At 45.4% G+C, this 12,040-nt stretch overlaps 1 protein-coding gene across 2 annotated transcripts in view; it reads left to right on the plus strand.

Moving 5' to 3' along the window:
• cacna1ha (calcium channel, voltage-dependent, T type, alpha 1H subunit a) overlaps nucleotides 1–12,040 on the plus strand; it is an 89,496-nt gene that overhangs the window by 27,397 nt on the left and 50,059 nt on the right. For both annotated transcript variants that reach the window (XM_067382370.1, XM_067382371.1), the window contains exons 7-8: nucleotides 605–1,382; nucleotides 3,635–3,990. In XM_067382370.1, coding sequence (XP_067238471.1) covers nucleotides 605–1,382; nucleotides 3,635–3,990 — 1,134 coding nt within the window. The remainder of the gene's footprint in view (nucleotides 1–604; nucleotides 1,383–3,634; nucleotides 3,991–12,040) is intronic.

A 12,040-nucleotide genomic window follows, 5' to 3' on the forward strand; every position in this document is an offset into this window, starting at 1 on the left:
AAAAGTAGTATATATAAATTTTCTACTGGAGACATTGCAAATAGATGCATCTGTTTCCTATAAAAACTTCCTATGTGTGACCTTATTTAGAATTCAAAGTCCTAAGTTTAAATTCAAATTCAGGAATTTGAATTGAGAATGACTTTAAAATTACAGTTCAGTTCCTGAGTGTGAATTGAGCAAAATCCTGGATAAAGTTAGAAATGTTTCGTGAGAATCAAATCAGCATATTAGAATGATTTCTGAAGGATCATGTGACACTGAAGACTGGAGTAATGATGCTGAGAATTCAGCTTTGTCATCACAGGAATAGTACCATTTTAAAATATATTTAAAAATAGTATTAATTGATTCATTAAATGATTAAATAATTAATAAATTAATTTAAACAAAAAATTTCAATTTCGCGTAATATTTCACAGGATTAATGGATTTTTGATAAAATTCTTAAAAAAAAAAAAATCCTGGTAACCCCAAAATTTTGAACTGTAGTGTACTGTTTGTATGCCATCTACATGTGAGGTGTAAAACAGGTATTAAACAGGCATTGAAAAGACTTCTCATGTTCATGATGGTAAACTAAAGTGACTTTTGTTTCTCTCAGGTGGGTTCTTTCTTCATGATCAACCTGTGCCTGGTTGTAATAGCAACCCAGTTCTCAGAAACAAAACAGCGTGAGAACCAGCTGATGCAGGAGCAGCGAGCATGTTACCTCTCCAATGACAGCACCCTTGCCAGCTACTCTGAGCCGGGGAGCTGCTACGAGGAGATGCTCAGGTACATCAGCCACCTGTACCGCAAGGTAAAGCGTCGCGCTTCTCGCATCTACAACGGCTGGCAGAGCAAGCGCAGAAAGAAGGTGAACCCCAACAGCGTGCTGAGTGGGGGAGGAGGCGGCAGCGGCGGGGCGAATGGTCACAGCAGGCACAGGGGTGGTGGACACTGGGTCCGTTCCATCCACAACCTCATCCAACAGCACCAACGACAGCACTGTCACCTCAGCAATGGCAGCCCCAGTCCTGTGGCCTCTACGGGGCCCGGCGAGGCTCTGGAAATGAGGTCTATCACAACGGGGCCGCAACTGACCGTGTGCTCTCAGCCAACTGGCATGCACAATCTTTCTTCCAGGACTCAGTCAGTGCACAGCATTTATCAAGGTGACTTTCACGAGGCCCCGCAAGGGCGAATGAGCGCGACGGTGAGCGTGCCGCCGCTTGGACGACTAAACGGGGGGATGAACTATCCAACCATCTTGCCCTCCCTCCTCTGCAGCTATACAGGCAGCAGTTCTGCAGGGAAAGGGAGGAGGGAATCGGATATAAATACAGGATGTGATGCAATTGATCCCTTTGAGAAGTTGCACCAGCTCATGGGTGAACATAGTAAGTTTTTCATAGTCATTGTTTCTTCTTCCTCTCAGGTCTAGTTGTTTTCACCCTACACAACCTTTTTCGGAATAATGAAAGGCGTTCTAACAAGAGATTGTTAGGCAGCCCTTTACAAATGCGACAGAAAATCGATACCTCAAATGTTAAAGTCATTAACACAATCTTTTAACGAGTGAGGCGACAGGTTGAGTGCTCCACCAGCAACTGTGGCCATCAAGCCCTTTAAAATCCTAAGTCAACAGTTGATTCCTCGTGTTAGACGGAGGCAGCAGGCTTATTCTGTCATTGGAGGGAAAAGATCAGTTTGTTTTCAATGATTCAGACTGCTGGGGTAGTTGAGTAGTATTAAAGTGTTAGTTCACCCAAATATAAAAATTCTCTCAACATCTATTTTTTTTTCCAAACCAAAATAATTTATATTTATTCAGTTATGTCTGTAAAGCCCGAAACACACCAAGCCAACGGTCAGCATTCGGGCAGTTTTTGTTTGTCGGCCAACTAAGTTTTGTCAGTGTGTTCTGCAACGTTGGCTGAAGTTGGTTCTCGTGGGCTTTTTTCGGCCGATTCGACAGGTTGAATCAGTGTCGGAGCTCTTCGGTCAGTCGGGCCATCTAATCATTTTGGGGCATGTTTCCCAAAGCAAACTATGGTCGCAAGTTCCGTCGTTACCATTACAGTTCAATGGGACTTACGACCTGGTTCACCAACGATGCTTTCGGGAAACGCACCCCTGATTGGTTGTTCAGCTACTGCCACCTGCTGGTACAGAAAGGCATTTCTTCTTAAGCAGTCCCAGAACGGACGTGTACTTGGCCATCGGGTGTCGTGCGTCAGTTTGGTGTCAGGGCAACTTTGGACACAGACGCTGCCGAGGTAATCCAACCCCGCAGTCTGCTTTCGTTGCCACTAGTTCATCAGCGTCAGCTTGGTGTGTTGCGGGAATAAGACATCAGTGATTAGAAATGTCACTAAAACTATTTAAGTTCACATTTTTAATTTGCACTCAAGAAAACTTGAATGTAAATGCATAACGTCAAAATTCACATAAGTTTATGCACTGTAGGCAGAGGTGATGGAGTTTAATGTAAGTCAAAGTTTACATTGAAGGTTGGGTTTTGACTGTCTGAAACAGAATAAGAGGCGAGATGCTGGGCATGGACCAATGAGGAGTTGACAAGTTTCTTACTATAGTATTACTCCAAGAAACAATATCAGAAGTTACACTCCTTCAGACAAATGTTTAGAAAATGAAAGATTTGGAGAGAAATGCAGCAACTGGTTCCTCTGTTTTGTAACCAATTGTGATGTGACAAATTTTAAAATGCAGAGATTCAGATTTTCATTCAATAATGACTTTGAGGGATCACCAAAAATGGACCTTCTGCCATCATTGAATCACCCTTATGTCACCCTCATGTCATTTAGAATGGCATGATGGTGAGTAAATGATGAAAGAATTTTCATTTTAGAATGAAATATCCCTTTAAATTATGTTCCTGTTCCTTCAGAAGGCATGGAATTTGGACAGAATTTTTCATTTTTGGTCAATTGTTCCTTTTAAAGGAGCAGTAAATTTGTCCCAGTACTATGTGTATTTGGAATGAATGAGTAGAATTTCGTACACTTCGTTTTGCATTGTATTGTTTGTTTAGCCCCAGAGAACCAAGGCATCTTTTTCATGGCCAAGCCAGTTTTCATTTCTATATCAGTCCATATCTATATCAGTTTCTATGTAGAATTACTATTTGTGGACTAGTAATTAAATTGACTGGTAAAGTGGAGCAAACTAGATCCAGATATGTGTAATCATTCAAATAAGCGACCTCACAATAAATGTTAGGTTGTTTGTGAGACTTATTGATGTTTGAGTTATACGCCAGATAGAATAAATCATGTGAATTACTTAAAGGTCATGTTCCTTCTGAAAAATGTCCTCAATCCAAAAGTAATGCACAACAGCAACAGACAAATCAGCCATCAGTGTTCAGGAATGTCACTTTTAAAAGCAACATGATTACGGTATTGCATTATAAAAAAAATAATTATGTTATAGTGTTACTTTGTATGAGAAATAATGTTTATGAGAACTCAATAAAATAAATAAAAAAGTAAGATATGACCCTTGTACATGACATGCATGTTAGCTTCCTAATTAGCAAATGAAATAGTTCAGTTGTGTTTCCTTAATGCACTGAAATGCATGAACCGCAGTAACTGTTGACTGACTGTGTTTTTCCCCCATGTAGGCCACAGTCGTGTGCTGTTGCAGATAGCTGGTGTGGTGCCCAGTCAGTTGCTTCTTGAGCTCCTGAGTTGCCAGTATTGCACAAGGGCCCTGGAGAACTTGGATCTGGAGCTCGGTGATTCAGACCACTCCAGATCAGAAGGAGACGTAGTATATGAGTTCTCCCATGGAGCAGAGTTCAAACCCAGCCGTGCACCCCATCATAAAATACTGGAGGAGCGTAACCGCCTTGCTCAGTACTGGGAGGACTTCCGGGACCGATTGACACGCATAGTGGATAGCAAATACTTTAATCGAGGAATTATGATTGCCATCCTTATCAACACCTTGAGTATGGGGATTGAATATCATGACCAGGTGAGTGCAAGTGTGGGTTCCTTCATGAATATTCTGAACACTTACAGTGCTTTAACAGAGTGTTGCAGGGATGGTGTATTTTTGTTGGCCAAATCCCGAAAACGACTTAACATTTTATAGCACTATTGCCATGGAATTCTGGTTGCTTGAATGCTTGCTCAAATGCTTGAAATAAGGTCTTTGGTTAACACCAGCTAAAAACATTTTCACGTTTTATTCTATGGCATAAAATACATCAGTTATACCCCCCTTGTAATTTTATTAAAGCTTTTACTTGTCTTGAAAAAAGCAGCTGCTAACAAGTGGCTAAATAGGGGCTACGGAGGATGTCAGAGACATTAAACATCATCACAGCCCTGTTGTGTTTATTATTGTGCTCTTGCAAACCATTCTAACTCAAAGTTCCCTTTCATGGGAACTATCGACGATACGTCGAAACAACGTGATGGGAACCCTCTGCGCATTGCGTCGTGAAGCACCTCTGTATCCAACCAATGATGAGACGGGACGTCAGAGGCGGGTGACGTCACGGACCAGGAAGCTATAAAGCACACCCAGAACAAAGAACGCTAGCTTCTGTTGTCTTCAGTAAGCGCTATCTGTATCTTGTGTGTCTTATTTGCTGTTGTTTGTCTACCACGTTGCTGATATCTTTGTCTGAGGACAAGATTCAGTTAAAAGCACATCACTATATACATATATATATATATATTTCAGTGTAGAAAACAACAATGGCGGAGAAACAAAAAGACACAGCTCAGGACAAGCAGATTTTTAGGAAGTGTGTGCATCCCTGCACTAGATTCATCTCGGGTGGGGACACACACGAGATGTGCGTTATCTGCTTGGGAGCCGAACACGCACAGGCAGCTCTCGAGGGAGCTGTCTGTGTCCACTGTGAACGGCTCACACTGAGAGTCCTGAGATCACGGCGAGCACTCTTCGAGGAGAGTGCTGCGTCCCGTGTTCCCCACGGGTCTGGTCCCGCTGTTGCTGAGGCACAGCGAAGGCTGCGTTCGTGGGGTTCACAGATGGATCTGGTGGAGGGGGTTGAGACGGGCTCTGCCTCATCTCTTCCCTTACCTGCCAGACCCAGTGTCTCTTCTCCAGCGGTGGAAGCACGCTCTGCGGTTTCTTCCCCCCGGAGAGAGGCACCGGCGCTTAATATATCTTCCTCTGAGGAGGTTGATGTAGTAAGCGTCGACCCTGGTGATGAGGGACCGCCATCCTCATCACCAGCATATGAGGAGCTGCTGGAGGTAGTGACGCGGGCCGTCGATAAGCTCAAGATCGACTGGCCCGCGGAGAGAAGCGACACAAATCAAAAAAGCAAACTCGATGAGCGCTTTCTCCAACCTAGGTCACTACCACAGCGTCGGGGTCTGCCGTTTTTTCACGATCTCCACACCGAGGTGTCGAGGTCGTGGAATCGCCCAGTCCAATATCGTGTTTTCAGCCCCCAAACATCCACATATAGTAATATTATGGGGCTGAAACACTACGGCTATGGGGCGATGCCTCCGGTAGAAGAGACGCTTGCGAGCTATCTCTCGCCTGAGTCGGCATCGTCCCTCAAGACCCCGACACTGCCCACTAAGCCCCTAAGAACAACATCGGGCTTGGTGGGCAAGGCTTATTCGGCGGCAGGTCAGGCGGCGGCTTGTTTACATACTATGTCAATATTACAAGCTTACCAAGCTGACCTGCTGGGGGAAATTGACGAGAGCGGGGAAGCTACATTTGAAACGGTTCAGGAAATCCGTAAAGCCACAGATCTTGCTCTCCGGGCCACCAAGGAGACGGCCAAGTCAATCGGCCGCTCTATGGCAGCCCTGGTGGCCACGGAGAGGCATCTGTGGCTGAATCTATCTGACATCAAGGACAAAGATAAAAATGTCCTCTTGGATGCGCCGCTGTCTCCTGTGGGCCTGTTCGGCGATGCTATGTCATCAGTCGTCGACAGGTTCCAGGAGACACGTAAACAGTCAGCGGCCTTCCAGAGATTCCTTCCCCGCCGCATTAATCCCCCCGAGACTGCTGGGCGGGAGCAGCCTCGGCCGGTAGCCAGCTCCTCTGCTTGTAGAGAGCAACAAAAAGCCAGCGTGGCCACCCGTGCTCCCCCGCAAAAAGCTTGGGGACCGGGGCGGTCAACGCAGGCAAGGCCTTCCAGAGGTAGAACGGATCTGAGGACCGTTATTATCTCTCGGAAGGCCTCGAAGAAATCCTGACGCCAGTCGGCCAGGGTTTCAGAGGGCAGTCCCCTCCGGAGAGGTCCTGATATTAAAACACCAAGTGTCAGCGCCTCTTCGGTGCCCTCAAGGGGCCGTTCTGCCAACCCTGCCACCCAGTGTGCGACAGGGCGCAGCGGTTCCCACCGATCCTCCGAGGAGTTTGTCTACCGGTGCGCCGGTCCAGACCAACGAGCCAAGTGCTCAAAAAACACCAGAGGCCAGTCTCAAGAGACTGGTTCCCTTAGTAGAATTTATGGAAGAATGGAAACTTCTCCCGAATATTTCGAAATGGGTGCTGCTCATTATAGAACAGGGTTACAGAATACAGTTCGGTTCTCAACCGCCCAGGTTCAACGGGGTTCTTCCCACAGTGGTAACCCCAGAGCAGTCTCTGGTTATGGAACAAGAGGTTATGACACTTTTGCAAAAAGGGGCTATAGAAAGGGTTCCTCCTCCCAGCAAGCTGTCAGGGTTTTACAGCCGCTACTTTATCGTTCCAAAGAAGGATGGAGGGTTGCGTCCCATAATCGATTTACGAATACTAAATCGTTCTGTACAAAAACTAAAGTTCAAAATGCTTACACTCAGACAGATTGTCCCACAGATCAGGTCCGAGGACTGGTTTGTGGCGATAGATCTGAAGGACGCATACTTCCATGTATCCATCCATCCTTCTCACAGGAAGTTCCTCAGGTTTGCTTTCAGGGGCGAAGCTTACCAATACAGGGTTCTTCCATTTGGCCTATCCTTATCACCCCGCACTTTCACAAAGTGCGTGGCTGCAACTCTGGCTCCACTGAGACTCCAGGGCATCCGCGTACTGAATTACATCGACGATTGGTTGATATTAGCTCAAACGGAGCAGCTGGCAGCTCAGCATCGAGATGTTGTTCTGTCACACATGAAAAAGCTTGGGCTGAGGCTCAACGCAAAGAAAAGTGCATTGGTTCCAAGTCAGATTACCAACTATCTAGGGGTAGTTTGGGATTCCACCACGATGCAGGCTTATCTGTCTCCTGCTCGTGTGAATTCCATTCTCGGAGCCGTGAATGGGGTAAAAATAGGCCAGTCACTAACTGTGAAACAGTTTCAGAGACTGTTGGGTCTGATGGCAGCTGCGTCCAACGTGATACCTTTTGGCCTGCTGCACATGAGACCCTTACAGTGGTGGCTCAAGACCAAGGGGTTTTCTCCGAGGAGAAACTCTCTCCACACGTTCAAAGTCTCGCGGCGATGCCTTCGAGCTCTGGCCGTGTGGAGGAAGCCTTGGTTCTTGTCCCAAGGTCCTGTGTTGGGGACTTCTCGTCGTCGCAGAATGCTTACGACAGATGCTTCCCTCACGGGCTGGGGAGCGATCATGGGTGGTCGCTCGGCTCGGGGTCTCTGGGAGGACCATCAACGTTCCTGGCACATAAATCGGCTGGAAATGATGGCGGTATTTCTTGCATTAAAATACTTCCTCCCAGACCTGAGAGACCATCATGTGTTGGTCCGCACGGACAACACGACGGTGGTCGCTTATATCAATCACCAGGGGGGTCTACGGTCTCGCTAACTATACTACTTGGCACGTCAGATCCTCCTGTGGTCCCAAGGGAAGTTCCTCTCGCTCAGAGCGGCATATATCCCAGGGAATCAGAATGTGGGGGCAGACGCCCTGTCGAGACAGGGGCCGAGGCCCGGGGAGTGGAGACTCCACACCGAGGTGGCGGAGCTCCTATGGCAGAAGTACGGTCGAGCGGAAGTCGATCTATTTGCCTCAAAAGAGTCGACTCAGTGTCCACTATGGTACTCTCTAACGCACCCAGCACCTCTAGGGCTGGATGCCATGGTGCAGACGTGGCCGAGGCTACGTCTGTACGCTTTCCCCCCGGTTGCTCTGCTCCCAGGAGTACTGGAGAAAATCCGCCAGGACGGGGTCAGTCTAATACTGGTGGCCCCATACTGGCCGACAAGGTTTTGGTTTGCAAACCTAATATCTCTACTAGACGGCTCCCCGATGGAGCTTCCACTCAGACAGGATCTCCTGTCACAAGCGGGCGGTACGATACTCCATCCTCGCCCGGAATTATGGAAACTGTGGGCCTGGCCTCTGAGGGGGCCAGGTTCATAGACTCTGGTCTCTCAACCGAGGTTGTGGAGACCATTCTCAACTCCAGAGCTCCCTCCACGAGGAAGTTATATCTATACAAATGGAAGTTGTTCGTTGCTTGGTGTAATCAACACGGAACGGACCCTGTCCACGCACCTGTAAATTCGGTGCTTCAGTTCCTCCAAGAAAAATTCTCGGAAGGATTAACTCACTCAACACTAAAGGTTTATGTTGCAGCTATTTCTGCATTTCATGTTTCTTTAGGGGGTTCCTCGGTGGGTCGAGACCCCCTAGTAATACGCTTCCTCCGTGGTACTCTAAGACTGAGACCTGTGGTACGTTCTAGGACTCCAGCCTGGGATTTGGCGGTAGTGTTAGAAGGGTTAGCTGAGGCACCTTTCGAACCATTAGAACAAGTTTCTGAAAAGTTCCTTACACTCAAGACCATATTTTTATTGGCAATCTCGTCTCTTAAAAGAATTGGAGACCTGCAGGCGTTATCAGTTTTGCCATCATGTTTGGAATTTTCACCAGGAATGGTGAAGGCATTCCTACACACTAGACGTGCCCAAGGTCCCCACTAATGTTCCGGGTCCTATTGTACTTCAGGCCTTTTGTCCCCCTCCATTTAGGAGTGCGGATCAGGAAAAACTTAATCTGCTTTGCCCTGTCCGGGCCCTAGATACTTATGTCCACAGAGCTGCCCTGTGGCGTAAGACAGACCAATTGTTTGTATGTTATGGGTCCCCTAAGAAAGGGGGCCCAGCGTCTAAGCAGAGGATGAGCAAGTGGGTGGTCGAGGCCATTTCTCTTGCGTACAAAGCAGCCGGACAACCATGTCCTTTGGTGGTCCGGGCTCATTCTACAAGGGGTATGGCGGCCTCTAAGGCCCTGGTGTCAGGAGTTCCCATGTCGGATATTTGTGATGCAGCCGGATGGTCATCCCAGCACACTTTTATTAGATTTTACAATCTAGATATTAACTCCACTCCAGGTTCAGCGGTACTGTCAACAAGATAACAGACATGCATTTGGCTGTACGGCCTAGTTGGGATAGCGTTCCCATCACGTCGTTTCGACGTAGCGTCGATAGTTCCCATGAAAGGGAACGTCTCGGGTTACTTGTGTAACCCTGGTTCCCTGAATAAGGGAACGAGACGCTACGTCACGTTGCCGTACCCCCGGCATACCTATGAGCGCTTACTTCAGACATATTCCAGAAGCTAGCGTTCTTTGTTCTGGGTGTGCTTTATAGCTTCCTGGTCCGTGACGTCACCCGCCTCTGACGTCCCGTCTCATCATTGGTTGGATACAGAGGTGCTTCACGACGCAATGCGCAGAGGGTTCCCATCACGTCGTTTCGACGTAGCGTCTCGTTCCCTTATTCAGGGAACCAGGGTTACACAAGTAACCCGAGACGTTTTTAAATCATGCTGGAAAGAGTTTTCAGAAGCTTAATGGTGGTGATGTTGAAGTCACGTGACTGTGGTGTAGTTCATTTAAAGCCTACGTTTAGCTTTTTATTCCTGCCGATTGTATCTAGGCTTCAATATTCATAAAAGTTGTGTTAATTTGTGAAGATTATCACGATGAACAGAATGTGTACGTATCATATTTTTTTGTCGTTTCACAGAACTTATTTTCTGCAATAATCCAAAAAAATCCTTTTGGCTTTTTGTCGAGGGTGATGCTAACTTCTTGTTTGGCCTACAAAAATGTGCCATCACTGTAGCTCTCCATACTGATTGTTGTTAAGGAAAAACATAAGGATGGTTGATATGATGATTGTTAATGACGGTTAGTAAGGAAACTGACTATATCATAAAGTATTCCCCAGCAAAATGTCATTATGACTTGTGCAGAGGTTAGCTATCAATTTATTTTGCTTTCATAAACAGTGATGAGGATTCATAGCCTTATTGGGCAAACAGATCTCCTGGTTACATAACTGTGTTGTGCTGCAATGCCTCGGACTGCACCTCTGTCTCTCCTCACCATGTTGTTGGGATTTTACCACTCGTGGTTTCGCACCCAATACTGTGGTTTGACATTTAGCCAATCTGATAGAGGTCTCACAGTAAGGAATGTGTGTGGATGCAGTACTGACATTTTCTGCAGCTGGTATTGGGGATAATATTGAAGAACTGAGTCTTGTGTATAAAACTGAATCATTTTATGATTGGGGAATTAAACATTTACTGACATTGTTGTAATAGTAATAAAATAAATACTTAATCTTGGTTTAACAATAAGAATGCCCCGATGGCCAACTGCCAGGATTTCGGTTAGTTGACTCTAGTGCCAAGATACTGTTTTCATGCTTTGCAAACTATGATGTACTAAATGTTGTAAATTCGGTTCATTTAAATATGTCATTAAGTTTTTTAGCTTTCTAACACAAATTAAGTTTTGTCAAAATGGGAGCTATGCACTACAAACTTCTGTATTCTGTAAAACAGGTTGCATCACTTACGGTTCAGGCCTTTTGTATGCGCTGTGTTAAATATAGAGCCGTTTTACTCTAGATACCTTTAGGGCCCGTTCACATATCACATTTTTTTCCATGCGCAAGTTATTTCAGATGTAGCTGTGCGGCAGGCGTGCACATAATGGAAGCGACATGGTCGCGACACGCATGCGGTGCATTTTCCAAGCGCATCAAGATGGAAAAATTCTCAACTTTTCAGAATGCCGTAAGCGCACCGCAGGTCATGTGACTTTCCGTAACAAAACTGAAAGCTCAGCCGAACAGTTGATCATAGCTGTACAGGGCGTTTTTTTATTTCTCATCTCCATCAATACATCTAGTAGTAAAGCTAAAGCAAGTGCTAGAAATCCTTAATCCTTAGCTAATACTTCCTCATCATCGTGGAGAGTGCAGTTCAGGGTTGCATAGCAACGACAGATGCCACGGGAAGCAGACACGCTTTCCACGCATTTTTAGACGCAATGGGTCTCATTCATGAAACACAAGCAGTACTAATTTTTGTGTAAATCGTGTGTAAAGTGGTTCTGGCGTAAATTTTCGGATTCATTAAAATGTTTGTATTTTCCAAATGTTAGTTGGTACGAAAGAAATCTACACCTGCTCCCAGCCACGCGTAAATAGTGCGTTTAACATCCGAACGTTTTGCTCATTAATAAGGCTGCATTTTAATTCACCTTAATAAGGTACATAATTACACAGCATTTTGAAAAAATATTATATATAGTAATTACATAAATTTTTTCTTGTTACTTTTATTGTGAGAGCCAGTAATAGCATCTGCAAAAGGAGCACTTTAATCAAATAATTAATTGATTTCAATAGGGCTGGGCAAACTAATGGCCCCTTAATTGTTATGGAAATTGTTTCCTATAAAATCCTTCCTTTGGTGTCATAATATGATGCCCATATATAGTTGTCATTTGGATTTAATGGGCGGGATTTATGGTAATTGAGAATGAGCGTGCACGCGCGTCCCATTTACGACTGATTGGAATTCATTAACACACACACACATTTCACTATCACTTCTCCTGATTCACAAATACTTCGTAAATATCAGAAGAGATTTCGGGAAGGTCTCTTTACGCGCAAATCACTCACATATTTACTCGTATATTTACAAATGTTTCATGAATGAGACCCATTATGTGAACGGAGCCTTAAAGGAGCAAGAAAAGATGAGCATAACGTCTTATATGCAGATTGATATATAAAAGTTTTTATTATTATCATTATTGT

The sequence above is a fragment of the Chanodichthys erythropterus genome, chromosome 3 (genome assembly GCF_024489055.1).
Source record: "Chanodichthys erythropterus isolate Z2021 chromosome 3, ASM2448905v1, whole genome shotgun sequence".
NCBI classification, from domain to species: Eukaryota; Metazoa; Chordata; class Actinopteri; order Cypriniformes; family Xenocyprididae; genus Chanodichthys; species Chanodichthys erythropterus.